The 22,623-nt window shown below is 39.9% G+C and overlaps 2 protein-coding genes across 2 annotated transcripts; both read left to right on the forward strand.

Moving 5' to 3' along the window:
- Window positions 1–154: 154 nt before the first annotated feature.
- On the forward strand, window positions 155–7,104 carry dgcr6 (DiGeorge syndrome critical region gene 6). Its single transcript, XM_006803091.2, has 6 exons — window positions 155–244; window positions 412–523; window positions 646–806; window positions 5,873–5,973; window positions 6,058–6,198; window positions 6,313–7,104. The coding sequence occupies exons 2-6, from the start codon at window positions 420–422 to the stop codon at window positions 6,388–6,390; spliced, it is 585 nt and encodes a 194-aa protein (XP_006803154.2). The 5' UTR covers window positions 155–244; window positions 412–419; the 3' UTR covers window positions 6,391–7,104.
- A 468-nt stretch (window positions 7,105–7,572) lies between these two features.
- Window positions 7,573–14,660, forward strand: slc7a4 (solute carrier family 7 member 4). The gene is made up of 5 exons (XM_006803089.2): window positions 7,573–7,714; window positions 8,805–9,868; window positions 9,970–10,676; window positions 10,767–10,875; window positions 12,661–14,660. Exons 2-5 carry the CDS (start codon window positions 8,887–8,889, stop codon window positions 12,876–12,878), a joined length of 2,016 nt encoding a protein of 671 aa, XP_006803152.2. The 5' UTR covers window positions 7,573–7,714; window positions 8,805–8,886; the 3' UTR covers window positions 12,879–14,660.
- Window positions 14,661–22,623: the final 7,963 nt, after the last annotated feature.

Genomic DNA, 22,623 nt, shown 5'->3' on the forward strand with positions numbered 1-22,623 from the left:
ATTGCATGTATGTACTCATTCATGTTAATTTGTCATGGTCTGAAATGTATTATCATATCTGATAAGTAGCCAATAAGAAGCGTCTCTTTTTTTTATACAAAGCGCCACCTAGCGTGCATATTTAACTATTTCATGCGCAATTATAGACAGGCATCTCGAAAGTCGCCAATAGGGGTCCTAGTTAGCTTGGTTAGAAGTCTTAACAGCTCAAAACTAGTCTGTTTCGTTTTCTTAAAGTGACTTAGTAAGTTTAGCACGCTTTTGTGCACACACGAAGCTCATTAGATACAAAATAGCCTCCAGTATATAACTTATATTATTTACTTCTAGAAAAAATGTAAATATAGAAGCGTAATTTGTCGATGTTGTTACTGTTAGCTAACTGAGTCCGTGCTGCTCTCATCTTTCCAGATGAAGAGATGGACGGTTATCCCGGTGTCACTGGGGGGGATTCTACACAACAACAAGAAAGACATTACTACCTGTTATCTGAACTGCAAACACTGGTCAAAGGCTTGCCGAGGTATCGTTACTTCCTCCACCGACTTTAGAATATTGCTGTGATATGAAGGGGTACCTTTTTAAAGCTGTGTAACTGATCTCTAGATGATTTATTTCTTGTTTTGCTTTTTCCTCCGTGGTTAGCTCCTTTCAGCAGCGCCTGTCCTACAACACGCTGAGTGACCTTGCTCTAGCCCTGATAGACGGGACGGTATATGAGATTGTGCAGGGTCTGCTGGATATACAGCATCTGACAGAGAAGAATCTCTACAATCAAAGACAGAAGCTGCACTGTGAACACCAAGGTTTGTGGACTGCTGAACAGGAAACGCACAGGACACGTCCCCGGTTCCAGCTTAGCTGGTTTTCATCTTGTCTGATGATGTTTGACAACATTTCAACCACATGATTCCACAGAAAACGACTCCTGCGTAGTCCAGAGATGTTATCATAAAATACCATATACCTATAAAATACAACACTGTTGTAAAAAGGACACATAACTAATGCTGTAGCAAATTAATCTATTTATACTACAGGCCTCTATACTATGAAGCAGGATTTTGTCTTATTCAGGTTACTTAAGCGTTTTTTTGTTGTTGTTGTTGTTGGTTGCAAACACCTTTTCAACATTGTTATTCTATAAACATTAATGTGTTATCCTAAAATAGAGCACCAATTTGTACTTAGAGAGCTTATATCAAATTTATGCAGACTAAGCCTAAATTCTCTTTTTATATTTATTCTTTTCTCTTAGACCATGTCTTTTAAATATTAATTTAATGAAGAACTTAATTATAATCCATCAGAGTTGTTACATTGATAATTCTGTAAACTCACACAGTGTGCATTTTTGCCTGCTTTCTTTCTTGGCTAAAATAGACTAAACATCATTAATATGACTGCTCTTTTCCAGCTCTTTTTCAGTTTACTCCTATAATCCTATATTGCTTTACAGTGCATTTCCCCATACTGCTGTGTTGCTTTCAGTCTGAATTGTGTGTTTAACCTTGTCATAGTTTTACAATTAGTCATTCTGTCGCCAGTACACTTATCAATTCCTGTGATCAGTCAGATGGCACCAACTTTCATGTTAATGCACAGAGCAAATAATGCATTAGTGAGTTGATAACAAGCTTCACGACTGATTATCTTGATTGCCAGTGTTAGGGTAAGAGAAGCCAGAGAACCGAAAGATACCCTGGGTATGTTGAACTCACTTCATAGTACAGAAAAACTATGACAGAAGTTAAAAATGACAAAACATTTAAAACCAATATTAGTATTTGTGAGATTATTAACCTTAATTTTAGAAAATATATGTATATAAAAAAATTATATATTAAACATAAAGTCAAAGATAAAGAGGGGTTCGAACTCAGATTAGAGCCACTACTCCTTCAGATTGAAAAGACCCAGTTAATGTGGTTCGGCCTCCTGGGTGAGGTGTTCCCGGCATGCCCTACCGGGAGGAAGTCCCATGCAGACCCAGGACATTCTGGAGTGATTATATCTCTTAGCTGGCATGGGAACACTTTGGTGTTCCTTTGGACAAGCTGTAGAAGGTGGCCGGGGAGAGGGAGGTCTGGGCTTCTCTGCTTAGGCTGTTGCCTCCTATCGATGGATGGATGGATATTTTTCTACACATACCACTTGATAAATTCAAACACACTATTAATGAGGTATTCCACCAAACATTAAGCACATGCAAGACAGCGCCTCTGTAAACTCACAAACTCTGGGTTTGTGGGTTCACAAAAAAACTCACTAAGCATACAAACTAGCATAAATGTAGTGATGGTTTGATGAAGTCCTGTGTGGAATCTTTCAGTTGCTTCATCAAAGGGCAAATGACACAAAGCCCTGTTCAAAAGCTCAAGTGCTGACATCTGCTGGTCATTCAATGTACAGCAGCCCTGCTGTGATAATACATGTGGGCTACATAACAGTCGATATATAAATGTAATGATGTATCAATGCAAAATACCTATATGAGGTTCTGTGTATGTGTATGTATGTGTAGAGAGAGAGAGAATACCTCTAACTAACCATGCTCTTTGAGATTAATTTAAGATGTATGTTATTATTGGGAGATATGATATCGCCTTTTTGGTGGCTCCCTAATGTGCTTACGATCTCCTTGCAAGTTTGTGATGATCCTCAGAATCACCCCAGATCCAGTTCACGCAAAAAAAATAATAATTTCTGCATCTTTTCAACAGCTTGAATCACATAATGAGACACTCGTGTCACATCAGAGAAATGGGCCCTCGTTTAAGAGTGGTACAGGCCTTGACATGGGCTTCATTTGGACACACCCCCTTAGTCGACACAGGCCTCCAGGCTTCAGTTTCAGACATACCAGCCCTACAGAAATGAGAAAAGGTTGAGAAAAATGATCCTATAAGTGTTGTATTTGTAATAGGGCTGCCTCGATTAGTCGACTAGTAACGATTACGTCGACTATTAAAATCGTCGACGACTAATTTAATAGTCGACGCGTCGTTTGAAGCTTCGTAAGATCCCAAAAGACGCAGGAATAAGTAGTAGTATTTAAGAGTGTAATAACGGACTGAAACAGAAGATGGCAGCACTGCATGTACAAGGATGCCAGCTGCCGTTAAACCCCGAAGAAGAAGAAGCTGTGTCCCAGAATTCTAGTGATGGGATTTCCGGCTCTTTTTAGAGATCCGGCTCTTTCGGCTCGGCTCACTAAAAAGAGCCGGCTCTTTCGGCTCCGAACCGGCTCTTCAGGTTGTTTTGTTGCTTTAATTATTTAATCATTAACAATAATATAAAATTATGCAGAAAAGGAATTACTAATGTTAAAAAAAGTGGTTGTTTATATATGGCCCCTAGAGACAAAGCACGTACAAACTCTAAAGCATATACAAACTCCAAAAAGCACGTACAAACTCCAAAACACATTTCTAGCATGAACTGAACTTCCAAAACAGAGCTACCCAGATCACTTAAATTACACAATTGAAAGCATATGTGTATTGTTTGTGTATTTATAGACAAGCACTCATATTTATTCAAATAATTAAAAAAAAAATTCATTTACCTGTTACTACCACACACCAAATCCGGTTGTTGATACTTCCTGGCTTGTGTAGCCACTAGGTAACAAAAGCTCAACACTGCGCCCAGCATCCTGGAGCACTTCTGTTGTCTTTTGTACGTGATTCTGAGTTTGTACGTGCTTCTGAGTTTTTACGTGTTTTGGAGTTTGTACATGCTTCGGGGTTTGTAGGTGCGTCTGAGTTTTTACGCATTTTGGAGTTTTTACGTGTTTTGGAGTTTGTACGTGCTTTGTCTCTAAGGTCCACCATAAATATACTTTATTTATTCACTCCACATAAAATGTAATAAATAAATCATATAATACAAAGAACAACTATTTACATTTCAAACTTTTAACTATTTACATTTTCAGCTTTTTCCTTTTAAACAAATTTAACGTGAAACAACACAAAACACTGCAAACCACAACACAATTAAATATAAATTAAAATATTAAAACAAAAAGAAGATGCACATTCTCTGTCATATGGGCCTGCATGATTTCTGAATCCTTTATCATCTGCAACTGAAAATAGTGGATGATTGCTATACCTTTCTCATGTGACGTTGTTGTCCCTCGCTCTCTTTCTCTCTGGCTCTGATCCTGTGCTACTGCGAGTGTAACTAACGCCCCTCCCCCCTCTGCCGGTACAGGCCGCGCGCGAGTTTAGCGGAAAAAAGGGCGAGAGAGAGGGTGAGAGAAAGAAAAAAAAAAAAAAACCTCACGGCTCCCAATAAGGAGCCGGCTCGCGTCGTTCACTTCAAAGAGTCGGCTCTAAGAGCCATTTCGTTCGCGAACGACCCATCACTACAGAATTCGTAGTGCGGCCCTGCTCAGTTGTCAACGATGGCGGCAGCTAGTTAGTTTTTATATTACTCATATTATTCTTTCTGGGTCACAAAATAAACGTATAACATATTTTCAGGCGAGAATGTAGCTGTGTAAACTTCAAATATCTGCTCAGTTTATCAAGGCACCACATATTTTCAAAAGCGCTCAGACGTGGGTACCAGACATCTCACCAGCTCAATAGCGAGCCGGGGTTTAAGGCTCACTAGAGCCTGTGAGAACACCGGACTCCCAGCAAATCGTTTTCAAACCCACCGCTGTCTTTCGCTACTCAGGTTAAACATGATATATAAGTCACTTAGATAACTTAAAAATGTTATTATTTGGCTTTTTTTTAGTATTTTATTTATTCCTGAGTAAATCGGTTTGGCTGAGATTAAAGTTATAGTTTTTACACAGCTGAATAAACGTCAAGCAGACAACTGATTATCAAAAGTGTGAGATGTGCGAGAATATACTCCGGTGTCCTGTTATATTTTAGATAGCAAGGAGCAACGGCTGAGTTTATTAAACTCCACCGAAACAATCTGCAAATGTCATTAAAATTTATTAAACTATCGTCCTGTCTTTATTTTTAGTTAGCACATACCTTAAACACCTAAAGCTGTAAGATAATGATAGTTATATAAGAGCAGATGCATGCTGGTGCAATAAGCTGTACGTTTTATGTCCAATGGATGCATGATCTGATTAGTCGACTAATCGCAAAAATAATCGGTGACTAGTCGACTATCAAAATAATCGTTTGTGGCAGCCCTAATCTGTAAAGAACTCTTGCTACAGACGTCCAACACTGAGTGAATGACACGCACCAAACTATGGCCATAGGCGAGGCTTATGTTACTTATGAAAACACAAAGCATCTATCAGGTGAAAATATGTAGGCTAGTTCATACAAATTGGAAAAATTTATTTCCATGAGGTCGACTGCACTTGTGATGCAGCTCAATTTTAGGTCTGTTTTAAGCGATCAGCAGGTCGTCATCTGAAGATAATGACGTGGATTTGGCATGAACTGTTCATGTCAACCTTTGCCTCATACGTCTTTCCTCATGTTGTACATTTTCCATTGTTATACCTCTCTGACCTGTCTTCCCCATGTGATGTTGTAATGTATGTATGGTCGGGAGGGTAAGACCAGCAGCCCTAACCCAACAAATTTTTCACGCGTGGGACTAATAAAGCTTATCTTATCTTATGACCTATGCTGCTATTACACAATGACAAAACTGCAGACAGCGGCATCAGGAACACAGAGAGGGAAATATATAAAGAGTTGTCACCTGTTCACAGGAACACCATTTAAACTGGAACGCCCGCCATTCATGTTGTCTGGTATTTGTTGATTAACATCACTAACTTTCCCTGAAATTCACCGGTGCGGCAGGTATTACAGTTGCTTCTTGGGAAAGGAAACTTTAATGTGTTGTTTAACTGGTTCTCTTTTGTGTGCAGCACTCAAACAAGACCTTGCACGAAAACACAAAGATGCCCTGCAGTCATGTAAGTCTCACAACCTTGTGCTGCTCAAGGCAAACCAACAAGCCGAGCTAGAGGTAAACACTGAAATTCTAACATCTCTGCTTACTGAATAGTATTGCTCTATGCTTTTAGTTTACAGCTTTATGTTGTATTATCAGACTCTAGACGTTCGTGTGCGAGAGGAACAAAAAATGATGGATAAGAAGATCGTAGCAGAAATGGATCAAAAAGTGATAGACCAGCAAAACACGCTCGAGAAAGCAGGAGTCCCTGGGTTTTATGTCACTACTAATCCTCAGGTTAGTTAGCTAATGACTAAAATGTATGCTGAGCCCTCAAATACAGGTGGAGCAGTACTTTGTGACAGAGCAGAAGGCTGACACTAGCTGCTCTTCAAACTCTGTGTGTTTCAGGAGCTGACAATGCAGATGAACCTACTTGAATTGATCCTTAAGCTTCAACAGAAGGAGTCTCAATCTGGACTTCTATGAGGAGGATGATAGAGCAACCTATTTGTGCCAAACAAAACTGAGAAAAATTGGTCACAATCCAGTAACCGTGATCTGCCCCTGGGGTTGGCGAACGTACAACACTCCTGTCTTCTAAGAAGCGGCAATTTCAGGCGCATGCTCCGAGTGCTCTTATCATCAGTGTCATGTGGAAAAAAGCTGCTTTTGAAGTATTGAAGTGAGACGTTGCAAGGCACAGTGAAGCGGTAGCAGGCTGTCACAGCTTAAATATCACAGCCTGTAAGAAATTAAGAAGGTGTTTTGTTATTAATCATTTAAACGGGTTTACCAGCCCTGACATGGGGACACAAGAGCCTCCCGAGACGCATTAATTCAACACTTGAAGTCAAAGGAGAAGTTTTGCTGATTTATGCGGACAGAGAAGTAACTCTGAGCAACAACGTATTGCTTTCTGTCAAGAAAATTAGTTATTTGATGTTTCTTTATGATATTTATTTAAAATGCATAAATAGAAACACTCTTTGAAGTGTTGTCAGTTTGACTGTTCTGTTTTTGTTTTTTTAAAGCAACTTTATTTGAGCATTACTGTAATAGTTCCTACACTGTCATTTGTTTTTGTGGCTGTTCTGTTTGTTTCAATCATTTTGTATTATTGGAGAAATATATTCATGGTTATTATAACTGAATACATGAATAACTTAATCCATGAATAAATAAAAGTGCAGCCAAGCAGAATTAATGATTGCCTTAAGTTTTTTGTCCTAAGGTCTAACATCAACTATCATCCATCGTGTTATGATGCTGTGTCAAGGTTTCATTTTAATGTTAACTACACACTCAGTATGCGGCCATGGTGACAAACTGTATACAGGCAACAACAACAAAAAATGCCTACACAAACAAAAAATGATACACACATTTTGAGAGGAGCTCAAAAGGAAAAAAAGATACCAGAATAGGGACTATACCCCCAGTTTTTTCCTTTATTTCCAGTTCCCCCATTCAGTTCTCATGGATCAGACGCTTAATCATACAGTTTTATTTTAATTTTCAGCTTTTTCAGTTGTGTTTTACTGGCTACATACATGCACATAGTAAATTTATCTGTCGTGTAACCATAGGGACCCCCACCCCCCGGGAACCCTGTGGATTAAAAAATGGGTGGAGCCCAGCGGGGAACTCCTTTCAGCTGGAGCTGCGCCTTTAAGAAGCAGTCAGTCAGGGCAGTGCATGTTAGTTTTATTCGTCTGTGCACCTTCTGCTCCATCACCAGACGATGTACGCCGGTAACTCGCCACAGCTCAGGACCCGCAGCAGCACCGATGACGCATCTTGAACAGCGACGGTAAAGCAATCATTGACTTTTTTAAATGGCATTGCGGTCGTTTATCATTACAAACGGAGCGTGGATCAGAAACTCACACCTATCTGTGGAAAGTGTGATGTAGCGCCGCATTTCGTCCACATCCAGGAGAGAGGCAGGGCGATGCACTGGTGCGATCCTCTCTCTGCCTGCGTTTCCATTTTGTTCTAAATTATTAATTTGGCATTTAAAAGGACGCACATTCAATCATCCGCCTGATCTTATTTCTGTTATTTGATGGTGGATAAGCACGCTTTTATACGTGTAATGTAAACGGCTGCGGCTGTAGTAGACAGCGGTCTTATTTGTAGATGGGGAATAAAGCGTTACGTAATTATAATGGAGGCATCCTGTTGTCGCCATATGCCGATCGAGGCCAGGAGTCCGATGTTGCACCGCCCAGAGCGATAGGAGAAATATCTGGAAGTACTGAAACAAAGACTAAATATATCAAAAATAATCTGTAATATTTTTTTTCTTGCTCTCTTTTCCAACTCTGTTTGATGTTGTAATTTTACACATCAGTGATACCTTTTAGATGACGTGGACTGGCCCATCGTGTTAAGAGGGTAGTGCCACTCACTATAGACTCTTGGTTTAAAGGAGAAAAACATGAAAGCAAATAAAAAGGTAAAAATTTAAAGATAATACAAACATCTGGCTGATGATCCTGGTTATCAGCTGGTATGAGATCTAAAGCTTTTTGTTTTTGTAGATTGTAGAGCATAGGGTGACAAAATGTTGTGTATAAAAATGTAAGAAACTGAAGTTTGACTTCATGTATGTAACTTTTTTGTCCAGTATCTCTATGACCCTTCTGTGATTGGGAGCAGGACCTATATTCAGATATGTTATGATTTTAAGCTGTATGAATGAAGATATTGTCAGATGTAAATGCAGGACCTTAAAAATCTATAGATAATATTTTTCAAGGACATGGACATCATTTCTTTAAAGGTACAGCTTGAAAGAGAACTTTGTGTCCAAAGTGGCATTGCACACATAGTATGCATCAGCTGCTTTGTGAAAAATAAACATAATTAGTCACGAAATGCAAATTGCTTTTTTACAGGTCCTCTTCATAAGCAGGTAATGGATCCAGTGTGACTGCTGCACCACTATCCTGCCCAGCTGGCCTTCCAAACCCTTTAGCTATGGCAACCTGTCAGAGAGGCTGTGCGCCAGCGGTGCGCCTTTGTCAGAAACTGAACCGCCTCAAGACACTAGAAGATGACATGATGGCCACGTCCCTCAAACGCTGCCTCTCCACCCTGGACCTGACGCTGATGGGTGTCGGTGGAATGGTGGGCTCCGGCTTGTATGTTCTGACAGGAACGGTGGCCAAAGACACAGCCGGGCCCGCTGTCATCATATCTTTCGTCTTCGCAGGTATTGCTTCCTTATTGGCTGCCTTTTGCTACGCTGAGTTCGGAGCGCGCATTCCCAAAACGGGATCCGCCTACATGTTTACTTACGTCTCTGTGGGGGAGGTGTGGGCCTTTCTCATTGGCTGGAATGTGATTCTGGAGAACATGATCGGTGGGGCTGCGGTGGCTCGTGCCTGGAGCGGCTATCTAGACTCCATTTTTAACCACGCCATCCAGAATTTCACAGAGACGCACATTATGCAATGGAACGTTCCCTTCCTCGCGCATTACCCTGACCTGCTCGCGGCAGGAATTCTGGTGGTTGCCTCATTTTTCATTTCCTTTGGCGTCCAAGTGTCCTCTTACCTCAACCACATCTTCTCCACCGTTAGTATGGGGGTTATTGTTTTCATCCTGGTCTTTGGCTTTGTGCTCGCTGAGCCAGCCAATTGGAGCCAGGGGCAAGGGGGCTTTGCACCTTACGGCATGTCGGGAATACTGGCAGGTTCTGCTACATGTTTCTATGCGTTTGTGGGCTTTGATGTAATTGCTTCCTCAAGTGAGGAGGCAAAGAATCCACAGAAGGCTGTCCCTATCGCCACTGCTATCTCCCTTGGATTGGCAGCAACAGCCTACATCCTGGTCTCCACAGTGCTTACGCTGATGGTACCCTGGCATACACTGGACCCCAACTCGGCTCTGGCAGATGCCTTTTTCCGCCGTGGTTATAGTTGGGCTGGAATTGTTGTGGCAGTCGGCTCCATATGTGGTGAGTTTGATTTAAATGCTTGTTGGTGCATTATGTTTACCAGGTGTATTGATTTATCAGTGCCATATTTTGACTTGTGTCCTCTTTGTTCCACTTTCTAGCCATGAACACTGTGCTGCTCTGTAATCTCTTCTCCCTCCCTCGGATTGTGTATGCCATGGCAGAGGACGGATTGTTCTTCTCCATTTTTGCACGAGTCAATCCCATCACCAAGGTTCCTGTTAATGCTATTCTGGTGTTTGGAATCCTCATGGCCACCATGGCTCTCATCTTTGACCTGGAGGCCTTGGTTCAGTTCTTGTCCATCGGAACTCTCCTGGCTTACACCTTCGTGGCAGCGAGTGTTATCGTGCTGCGCTTCCAGCCCGAGAAAACCAGCTCCAAGGGAACGCCTTCTACATCTCCCATCCCCAACAACGAGCCTTCCCCTGCCCCCTTGGATTCTCAGACCATATCTGAGGACAGCGAGGAGCCAAAGCAGTACGAGTCCTTCTCAGACAAACTCCAGTTGGTAGAAAGGCAGAAGCAAAAAGAGAGGCGTGGCGTGGGGCAGCTGAAGGCGTGCTGGGAGCCGTACCTGGACAGGCTGCTGGGGGACTGTGAGCCGGGTGAGGTGGTGGCCTTCTGTGTGCTCACTTTGATAGTGAGCTCGGTGTCCCTCTGTGTTGTGCTAGAATTTGGAAGGAAACAGCTGCAGCTGCCATTGTGGAGCTTCACAATGCTTCTGGTGATTTTTAGCTTAGCCTACATTCTCAGCCTTGCTATTATATGGGTCCATGAGCCACAAAGAAACAACAAAACATTCCAGGTGAGCTTTTACAGACATTTTCAAGTCTATATTAAAAAGAAGGAAAAACTGCACTGCATAGAGACTGACAGAGTGTTTATTTTTATATAGGTACCTCTGGTTCCATTGACTCCAGGTGCCAGTATCCTCTTTAATGTATTCCTCATGATGAAGCTCAGCCTTCTAACCTGGATTCGATTCACTGTGTGGATTGCCATAGGTAAGAGGACATCAGAACTTATGCAGAAAATATTGGGGCCACTAAAAGATTTCAGTATATTCCTCCAAAAATATATATTTTTGCCCAACTTAAATTTTGGGCAAATAGATTTACTTTTACACAGCCGGCTCATGCAACTATCTATCCGCACAAACACTGGCCGTCTGTGTTATCTCATGAAGTAGTTTGAATACGTTACCATAAAACATCTGCCTTTTGTTTCACGTGAACTTAATGCAACCTACATAAGTTTTACAATAAAAGGCTGGTAATAAAAGATCTTCTGTTCTCTTAGGAAGCAGAAAAACCTTTTATTATCAGTCCTCTGCAGATGTAGGAACTGGTCAAACAGCTTTTTAATGTCCCGTCTGTCAGTGGGAATCACTTGGGAAGCGTAATTAGCTTTATTAGCTTAAGGCTTCTCTGGGCCACTAAACTGCTTAAACTTCCCTGTCACACTGTTGCAAGTTAACAAGATACACACCTGTGGGATATTACTGTTGACAGAGCTTCTGGCTAAATTCTCACTCCCTTGAGGCAGGAATGGATACCTATCTCCCATAATGTAACTATGGAGTGGTTTTTTTTTTTTGTTTTTTTTTAAATTTAACTCAAAAGTACTCTTTTGCTAAAGTACTATTCATAATATTAGGCTATTTAGATCATTACTGGTTCACTGATGTAACTATTACATCAGAGGAAAAGAAGAATGGCAGAAGTCAACTTTTCAATCTGCTCCCTTTGCTTACAGTTGGAGAAATACTTATTTGAATCCCTGCAGAATTTCTAAGTTTGATCACTTAAACAGTATCTCATTTTTATGCTTTGATTTTAATGGAGAGGGTAAGAATATCAACCAGAAATCCAGAAAAAGAACACATTACACAAAACTTTTAAATTGTCATTGCGTGTTATACAAAGTTATGCAAAATTTCAACCCTGTGCAGTTGTTTAACCCTGGAGAACCCATGCTGTCAGATCCGACCCCATTGGTTTACTAGGGAAATCATGGGGTCAAATCTGACCCCATGGGTTCTCCAGGGTTAAAAGAAAGATTTAGCTACAGAGACTGTAACAGGTTGTGTAAACAATCTTTTTGGCTGTTAATAATAGGTCTCTAAGGAGATTGGCTTACTTTACTCAAAGGAGAGCTAGCCTCAAGTGGCCATTTGAGAAACTGCAGTTCTCGACATTTCTGAACTGGCCTCATTTTTCACACTCAGAAGTTGCAAGTGCATTAAAAACTAAGTGAAAGCTACCCCTCAAAACTAACAATAGTTGCATTAACTTTAGCTCTGGGTGGTGTTAACTGCACAGAGCATTGCTAACAATCACTTATTAGCGACTGTTATCAATGCTAACCCTTCTATGTGGCCAAATGATTGTAAACCTTTATACAGCTATACAGTAAACTTTCAGATCTTTTATACAGTCACTGATGTGATGACTTTGAATGTAACAACCTGCAGGCTTTGCATTTGAGCGTACATTAGCATGCTGACTGTAGTATTTGTCTTAAAATGCCATTTTGCCATCAGCACTCCTATAAGCAAGCCTGGCCATCTAAGATGGACGATAACTACAATGTCAGTTCATTTGAAAATTGTAACGTCACTTCTAATATATTAGCAACACTTAAGTAGATTAAATAATAAATTTCTCTCATACATACACCTTCATCTTCTGCATCAAACACATGGATAAAAAAGCCATTTTGTAGCTGTGTGCTGTTATGTAGAGTCAAATCTTTTGCTCTAGCTTTTTTCCATCTTGTCTCTCGCGCAGGTCTTTTTGTGTATTTCGGTTACGGGATCTGGCACAGCAAGGAGGGAATACGGGAGCTGCAGCCCAAAGACATGGCCGCACGCTATGTGGTGCTACCCAGCGGCAGCCTGGTAGAGACAGTGCAGTCCGTTCAGCCCGATAGTCAGCTGGACACCTCAGCGCACCACATCGACAGCCCCGCTGCCTCAGCAGCCGAGGAGTGCAACAGAAAGAGATAATGTGTGACCAGTCGTAATCATTAAAACTGCCCGGTGTGTTGTCGCCCAGTCATATGCTGTACCATAACTAGTGTACTATCTGCATCTCACTCCCTTTAGCACGTGACAGGCTATACTCGTTGCTCTGCAAATGTATGCACACCACAGTCTGGGGGATGCACTCCTTCTGTCTTATTGTGAAGCCTATTTGTATATCTTGTAATATTCAAATGTACAGTAGAGAGCTTTATTAATGTCCTGTAAACATTAAGCATCAAAATTGTGTTACATGCCCTAAGACCAGCTCTTTTCTTGCAACCTTGCCAGTTTGTCAGATTCCACATGGTTGTACGTTATATATGGTGCTTTCTTTGTGACAAACAGTGGAGGTTTTTTTTTTTAATGTTACCACAGCAGTGGAGCTGCAAAACCAATGTCTCCTCTTTTTGCTAACAAAGTGGAATATCATTTAATTCAGTTAATGCATTGTTTCCTGTTTGTTGTAATTTGAACAGAGAAAAGCACAGAGTTCAGTTTTTTCCTTTATCAGATTATATAGACTTCCCCAAGTATTTTTCTTTAGGACAAAGTATTTAATCCTATAATATAAGTAATACTCTATGTATTTATTTTTCGATTTTTACTAGTTATACTATTATTTTACACATTAGCTTAGCCATTCTTGTCTCTGTTATTTTTGTGTGTCACTCATACATTCTGCATGTACTTCTATTGGTCTATAATCAGTAATTAGCTGGTTGAACACTTCAGTTGTTCTGGTAAATCTCCTAAATCGCATCCCATGACCCACTTCTTTCTTTCGTGTCACTGATCTTGCACTCTGAGTCTTTTTCTCATCCACCTTTTAGTCAGCAGCCCCTTTCACTTCTCCCCCTGTCAGCATGAGATTATGTAACAAAGCACACCGATTGTTGAGACAAGCTGGGAAAATGTTGATATATTAATATCAGTGGAAACCTATCAAACAGGAGTCTTCACACAAATACTGCAGTCACTGGTCATTACGTTAAATTGGGATCTGCAGCGCTCCCCCGAGGGCCTCCATAATCCCGGCAGATTTACTGCGGTCCCTGTCGCCAGTCTGCAGCTTGACCTAGATTAGGGAAAGTCGCATATGTGAGAGCGCTCACATCAGATGGATAGCATTCCCACAGTTTACACTTGTGTCAATAATTGAATTTAAGCGAGCTTTTATTTCTCAATCACATATGTTACTCTGTGTATTAAAAAAACAAGTTTATTCTGATTTTATTCTTCTCAGCTTATGTTTGCATGTGTTACACAAGAAACCAATGGCCTTAAACATGTTGTAGTCAATGTATACTGATGTCCAAAGCGAAAACACTCAGTCTGAATGGTTCAGTTATTTATTTGTCTGATGGAGAGAAACTGTTATACTGCACACCATGCTTTGAATTATTAAACCAAAACACAAACATAGGTAAGAATGTACACTAGGAGGCATTTGGCATAGTTTTAAAAAAGGAGTCAGGTTCAAGAGAATTTTGTACAACTTTGCACAGTTTGCAATCTACTGTCTTGTAATTTTGTGTCAGTGTTCTGCTTTTAATGTCAGCCCGGTAATAGATATTCATACTGTGGTGCTTTTTTAAGCTGAACGTTCTCACAGTTATAAATGGTCCAAATCTTTTCTTACTTCTGAGTAGTATTGTACTCTGTTCTCTGCACAAGTCTCAAATCTTCTTCTTATCAAGTCTGTTGTGGTGAATGTCTATGTAAAATGCAAAAGACTAAAAAATAAATGTTTTGAAGCAGCATTTACAAAAAAAACCAAACTGTGCAGAGTTTGATTTCTGTCACGGGGTGCCGAGGCAGGCCGTGTGTGGATTAGTAACGGACCCAAGATGCAGACTGCTTAAGTGGAGGGTGAGCTTTATTAACAACAGGTGAAGTACAACAAAAAGGGTGGCGAGAAACAGAACTGTAAAAACTCTAAACTGGGAAAACTAAAACTAAACACAAAGCCAGAACACGAACGAAGGTACCTGGCAGGGAGAATGATGCGGCCGGAAAACGGAGGGGAAATGACACAGACGAACCAGCAACGACTAAGACAGAAGACCCGACTAAAAAACACTCAGAGAACACAGGGAGATTACACACAGGTGGGGGACACAGCTGGGAGTGATTAACGTGACGAGACAAGGGAGGCAAACTGAAAACACTCACATAAGACGCAGACCTTCACAATAAAACAGGAAACACACACATGCAAAGACACAGACTAGGTAACGCGGACTTAACACTGGAATAGATGGGCAGAACAGAATAACACTAAACAGGAGGAACAACAGAACCAAAATCACACTAATAGAAAACACAAAACGCTGGGTCAAAAGGACCCAGGATCATGACAATTTCAGGCATTGTCTATTAGAGAATCACATCCATGTAGTATTCACATCCTTTTGTTGTTTATAATAATCATAATAATAAATTTTATTTGTAGCTGCCTTTCTAAAACCCAAGGTCACTGTACAGAGCATACAAGATAAACAGGTATTATACAACAATTGCAGTCAATGTTAAAAAGAGTAGGCTAGTTTCAACAGATGAGGGTTTAAACATCTATTCAGGGTTTTGATTTTTGACTTGAATAAGAGAAGAGAGCCAGTATTCCGGAGGATATGAATTCCAAAGTTGGGAAGCAGAGTGGCTGAAATCTCTGTTCCCCATAGTGGTGAAACAGGCAGAGGGAACAATAAGGTGAATGGCGGATGAAGACCTAAGGGAACGAGTGGGGCCAGGTTATGGATACATTTGAAAGTGAGAAGCAATATTTAGAAAGAGAATCTACAGGCAGCCAGTGAAGCTGTCGAAGAACAGGGTTGATATGCTTTCTGGATGGTGTGCGAGTTATGATCCGGGCTGCAGAATTCTGGAGGAGTTGGAGTTTGTGAAGAGATTTGTTAGGGACACCAAAGAGAAGAGAATTCCAGTAATCAACTCGAGAAGTGACAAGGCTATGGACAAGGACAGCAGCAGCATGTGGGGTGAGGAAAGGACGGAGATGACTGATGTTGCGTAAGTGGAAGTAAGTAGACCGGGTGATGTGATTAATAAGAGACTGAAATGACAAAGTGTTGTCGAGGTACTTGTGGAAGAGTTGTCAATATTAATGGAAAACTTGTGGGATTTGGTTAGAGTGGAAGCTGTGCTGATTAGTGGATCCTCAGTTTTATTACTATTGCGTTTGAGAAAATTGGTGGAGAATCATGTTTTAACCTCCACGAGGCAGTCACAAAGTGAGATGGGTGGAAGGGTGAAATTGGGTTTGGAAGAAATATACAGCTGAGTGTCATCTGCGCAGCAGTGAAAGTTAATATTGTATTTCCTAAATATGTGACAGAGTGTAAGCATGTAAATAATCAATAAACGAGGCCCCAATACCGAACCCTGGGGCACGCCAGCAGAAACTGGAAATGAACTTGTGAGATTTAGGTTGAATGAACTGAGTGTGACTTGAGGTGAACCAGGCAAGTGGGCATGACTAGTGCCAATGAATGCTTGTGTCCAGCCAAAAGCACAAGATAAGAACTACAATTACATCAGTAAGCAATACTGACATGATTGTTTATGAAATGGAGGAAAAATCAAAGCACAAACAATTTGGGGAAGAACCTAATGGTTTCTAACTATGCTACGGTGGGGAATAAATGTCAAAGTAACACTCAGTTCAGTTGAATTTTATTTATATTGTGCTAAATCACAACAGTCACCTAATGGATATTTACATTGTAAGGTAAAGACCATACTATAATACATGCAAAACCTCACAAGACAATCCCTTCCCAACAGTGGGAAAGCAAAGCTGCCTTTTGGCAGGAAGAAACCTCCTGCAGAACCAGACTGAGGGAGAGGCAGCCATCTGTCACAAACAGCTGTAGGGGAGAGGAAGCAGACAGGACATCCACATCACAACCACAAAATTGTGAAATGTGATGGATTTCTCTGAATCAGTTAAAAACCATTGTTTCTACAATATGCCAAAATCATGTACCAGCCCATGTGTTTCCGCAGAAATGGTGTAAATGGTGGCTGATCTTAAGTGATTTTAAGTGATTGCACTTGCATGCTTTAATGCGACAAGCTAAGTGTGGTATCGCAAGAAATTAGTTGTTTATATAAATATTTGGGTATGCATAATAGTTATTATTCATAGATACCTACATCCTAAGTTCCTGTTATTCATCTGAAAGAAACAGATAGAATGAGTGTGTCGTTACAATGGTAATGCTAGAAGAAGCAGTATAGGTTCTGTGTTACATTAATGTTGTAAGAAAGTGGGAGAGTGTCCTGTAGGAGGCAGTAAAATGGACACTGATGTTCTGAACATGTGCTGAAAAGAAGGTTCAGTAACCAAGTCGCAACGATACTCTGGTGTAAGACTCAGTTATTTTATTTTTATTTTTGAAGATGCAACACTAAGCAACTTGAGCTCAATAGTGACATGACAATAAGCCTAATACTAAGATGTTGAATTGAATCGCTTCCCAATGTAGGTACTCTTGCACTCATTTTAGCCATGACCAGGGCTAGACTGGAACAAAAAATCAGCCCGGGCATTTTGACTAGAGACCGGCCCACCAGGTATTATAGGAAAAACCATAAAGCCTTTGAATGAAAACAAATGTTGCTGTGACAGTGATGTACACTGTCTTGTTGGTACATATGTATCAAGCTAATAAACTTAAACCTACACCATCCTCCCTATACTGGTATTCTAAACAGTACTTAGCCGAAACCCAAAGACTGCTTGGTTGAGTTAACTTCCTGAACTATCTAGAACATATGGTGGAAACCTGAAATTAAGACAGAGCAGACTAGAGGTAAGACATGACCATTACTGAATATTAAAAATAATAAATGACAGATTTAGTGATAATTTTCATAAACTATTTATTTACCACATCAATAAACAGCATGGCAGGGCAAAATATGTTTTCTAACATGGCAACCTTTTAAAAGTGAAAGGAGACAGAAAGACAGGTGAGAAAGAATAAAACTTAACTGACTTTTTGATGGCATTTTACACAAAGTACTAGTACAGTATCTAGAAAATGTGGGAAAATACTGACATCATGTACAGTACTTTTTTCTGAAGAAATTATGTTGGGACCCTGAAAAAAAATTACTATGTACAATAATAGATTTCTATAAATTTGACATCAGATGAAAACTTTGGTTGTAAGAGTCGGATAATTATTTGTTAAAAGCTAGAAATTTTAAATGAGAATAAGAAAGAAAAGTATTTCTTTGTGCCCCCTTTCCCTTTAATGCTCTACCTGGCCCCATGGCAAAACTTTGCTAGACCCGCCCCTGCACAGTTACCAGCTGTCAGCTACATAGAAAAGGATCCTGGTGTAAGTTGTCTCTCAGAAACAGTTCATAGCTTTCCTTCAACTCATTCATGTCACCTAAAAGGTGAACCTGTTTCTCCATCACCTGTTCAGCTCTGATGATTCAGTAAGGACATCTCCTGGTTTCTTCTTCATGTTTCCCTCTCACCAGATAACCAAACCGATATCATGACCAGCAGCTTTTACAGCTCCAACAAACATCAGCTGATACTAGAAAGTAATATTAAATAAATTCTAACAACAGCTTATCAAGTTTAAAGGCGCTGCTGCTGTTTAACCCGACCTCCACTAGTTTCCTCTTCCTGGCGCAAAGCGGGAGATAAACAAGCAAGAGAGACAGGAGAGAGGCGGCAGAAACGCCGATCAGCTGATCATTGATTAGTTTCACATTGAAGTAGCAGCAGGAGAGGGAGGGGGAGAATGAGAGAAGAAGAGGCAGCTGACAGCGTAAAGACACAGAATAACTCCAGCTTTTTGTCGTTTTTTTATTGTAGCTGAAGTACGGGACAAATCGCATTTATTTTCAGCTCAATGCGAAATGCTTAATATTAACTCTGAATACCAGAGGATTCCGTTTTTTACAGGATGGTAGGCAACTCTACTAACTAACCATATGAATAAAATAAAGTTCACCAGTAACATCATAGCACCCACCCAACTGTATAGAAACTCTGTCATGCTAGCTAGTACACAGTACAAGTTATTGTAACTGACTGTAAAAAGTTAGCACAACGAAAATAAACTACACCAAAACTTGGTTTATATCTGACCCAGATAGACTGCAGGTCATAACTTCTTACCTGAAGCTCATTTCACCTGACAGTCAGACCGGCAGCCGCCTTGGGTCTCTCCACCTCCGCCTCCCCTTTCCCCCATCCACCTGCTGGCCTCCACCACTTGCTAATTTTACTGAATCTGTGAAAGCTCCACCATAGCCACTACCAAACAATTGAGTTATTTTTACACGTCTGCCAGCATCTGTCCAATCCCCACCTTTCACTGTTTACACGGTTACGAAAAAAAGACAACAACAACAAAACATCGGCCCATTTAAAACAAAAAATTACCATCGGGCCGCCGGCCAAATGCCCGGTATGCCCGATGGCCAGTCCAGCTATGCTGATGGGGACTGTGAGGGTTTGCAGTTAAATTCCTGCTCTTACAGGATCAGTGAGTGTCTGTTTAAAGATTATTAACATACTTTTACATCACTATGGAACACCAGCATTTCTGCAGAGGACAGAACCCCCTGCCTTAATCTACCATGATGCTCTGTGCTATGTTGTCATGGCAATATGAAGTCAAATAAATACAAATGTAGAAAAATGCACATTTAAAGGAGGACAAGAAGACAGGCAACTGGAAGAGCTTCTGAAGCAGGAAAACTTTTCTGGATTTCTCTTAATTTAACTGGAAATTTTGCTAATACAAGTCAAGGAGGAAACAAGGAGGCAGGTTGGATTATATTTGAGGACAGGACGCATGAAGGAGAAGCATGAGGAGAAAACAGCAGAGCGATGGTGCAGAGTTGGATCAAGTCGAAGAAGCAAGCATCAAAACTGTGAGTAAACATAACACACAAAGAGTGAAAAATTACTGTGCTGATTAAGGAAACATTAAATTTGGTTAGTTTGGGGTCTCGAGCTTCAGGTTTGTGGCTTCAGTTACTCTCAAAATTGAGGAAAGACAAAAAATGTTTCTTTTGAAAGGTTGTTGGAGGATTCTTACTGTAAGAAATATATGGATGTGCATCTGCTTTTATTAAAAAAAAAACAGTTGAATTTTATTTAGTCACATTGGAAAGGGAAAACTGGAGGATCAGGACAATAATGTGGCCAAATTTACTGTTTCCTTAATCAGATCAATAATTTTGATCTGAACTAGAAATGTTGAAATGGGTTATTTTCTTTCTTCTCTACTGATCACTGTGTTACATGGTTAGTTACTTGTCAGTCTACATGGTTAATGGTACTTTTAAAAAATGCAGTTTATTCGGAATTTTGAAAAACAAATCCAAACCCCCAAAATCACTGTAGATCAGAGTAGCTAAGCTCTGGTTAACTGCAATTATATTACAGGAGATTAAAAATATTAGGATGATTGAAAGAAACAAAGATTGCTTTAAGGTCTGAAGATTTGACTTTCCTATTGAAAGAGACGAAAACTAATCCATGTGTGACACTGAGAAAAAACTGAAAGCTAAAAAGATCTGGAGGTCCAAATGTTGTTATAAAAATGTGCAAACTTGATTTAATGACATTAGAAAGAAAAAATGGAATGTTTAAAAAGGTAATATATAAAAATGATTTTTATATTACTTGAAAAAATGATGTTGGTTAGTGCAGCTGTATTTGGAAAAACTGCTGGGTCACTAAGATGAGATTTAATGTGATAAACTGAGGGAAGGTAATATAATCTGCACACTCGCTATTATTGTTGTAATCCACACACCAGCAAATATTTTATCAAACATTAATCATAATTGGTGATCAATGCAAGTTTTAAGCAATTATATTTATTTGCATTCAAAACCAATTTACAAAATATAAAAAAGAATCTTGTTTTTTTTTTTAAGATAAAAAGACGTTTCTAACTGACTTCAGTTAGCTGAGCTGTAGAGGAGATTGATGAGCACGCAATAAAGTGAACTTGTTAGGGAGAGATTGCAATCAACTCAAATTTTGATGATAGACACAGATAAAAATGAGCGTTTTTTTAGACACTGATGTGTGGACCAATCACATGATTATAAACCAGGTGAAAATTGACCTCAAACTTTTGAGCTGTAGTGTAGATTGATTACAATGATAGCGTATAATTATCTATTACAGAAGAATGTATAGAAGTATGAGGACAGAGAGACACTGTTGAAAGTTATGAGCTGTCTTGATGCAGAGAAAGTGGAGTTTGTCATCCTGGAGCTGCTGCCAAGATTGAATGATGCTCTGCCTCTGTGGTCAAGTTCAGACATAGGCTTTAAGCAACCATGAGCCACTGATAAGCGAGATAGATTAATAAGCATGTATAAAGTGGGCTTGTTAAACAGCTCTGATAGGAGAAAGTCAATGAGCACGCAATAAAGTGGACTTGTTAGGGACAGTTTACCATCAGCCTTGATAAAGTTTAACTTATTTTGTATTGAAAGACAGACTTTAAAGAAGATTCTTATTTGAAACTGGTGATAAAATCCAGGTCATATACAGTTACATACAAGCATACGGTACACACTACTGCTCAAAGGTCAGAGGTCAGTTAGAAAAGTCCCTGATTTTAATAGAAAATTGGCTTTAATGTAACATCACATGCAGTTTATCAGTAATGTTTCACAGCTTTAATCAAATCCTTCATCATCCATAAGTTGTGATGGAAAAATGTCTGCAAGCGTGCAGGAGCCCATTTTTAGAGACAATCACTCCTGTGTCATAATGTTCATTGAAGTTTATCAGGTCAGACGACCAACAGATGATAAGAAATATAATCTTACTAATTATTAGAGTTGAAAAGTACTTTGCTAAGCAAAATTCAATGAGGTTAGGCTGGAGCTTGAGACGTTAACATAACAGGTTCAGTTGGTGATGCATGAAAGAAAATAATTTTCTTCTACAAATCTATTGGAGAATTCTGATTGTAAGAAATGAAAAATATTCAAAGAGTGAAACTGTTAAAAAAAGTGAAGGTTTTGTGCAGCTGGGTGTTGCAGCCCCTTTAGAGGAAAATGGAAACTTGGTTTCATGAGGTTGAAAACAAACACTGGGATGATCCAGACACATTTATTGTTTCTTTAATCACCACAATAGTTTCAGTCTCTGCAAAAATCTTTAAAAAGCTGTTTTGAGTCATAAGTTAGGCTTTAATGTGTTAAGCTTGCATTAGATAAGACAATGTACCACTGAACACAGGAGGGATTATTGCTGAAAATGGGTCTCTGAACACCTCTGTAGATATTCTATTAAAAATCATTCATGATTTGTGATCAGTGTTAATGTTACGTTCCCCTGAGGGGTCTAGGCGGTGAGGGGGAAATAACAAATAGTGTCCAGGTCAGAAAAAGGAGACAAGAAGGCATAAGGCTTAAATTAAACAGTTTTATTAAAGTTTCTATTAAAACTAACTAAAAGAGACGGACAAGCCGCTATCCCCATTTAAAAAAATAAACAAAACTCAAATGTTAGTCAATAAAGCACAAAGTAAGTCAAAAAGTATACAGCTCACTAGCTGAAAACACCACAAAACACTCAGCTCACTAGCTGTAACCACACTAATGGCACTCTGGCCCAGAGCTCACCTTTCCCTGGGCTTAAATACTTTTAATTACTGACAAGAGTCAGCTGTACAAAAGGGAAAGGTGGCACGTAAGGCAGGAG

This window comes from Neolamprologus brichardi, chromosome 12 (genome assembly GCF_056152115.1).
Source record: "Neolamprologus brichardi isolate AB-2024 chromosome 12, ASM5615211v1, whole genome shotgun sequence".
NCBI lineage: Eukaryota > Metazoa > Chordata > Actinopteri > Cichliformes > Cichlidae > Neolamprologus > Neolamprologus brichardi.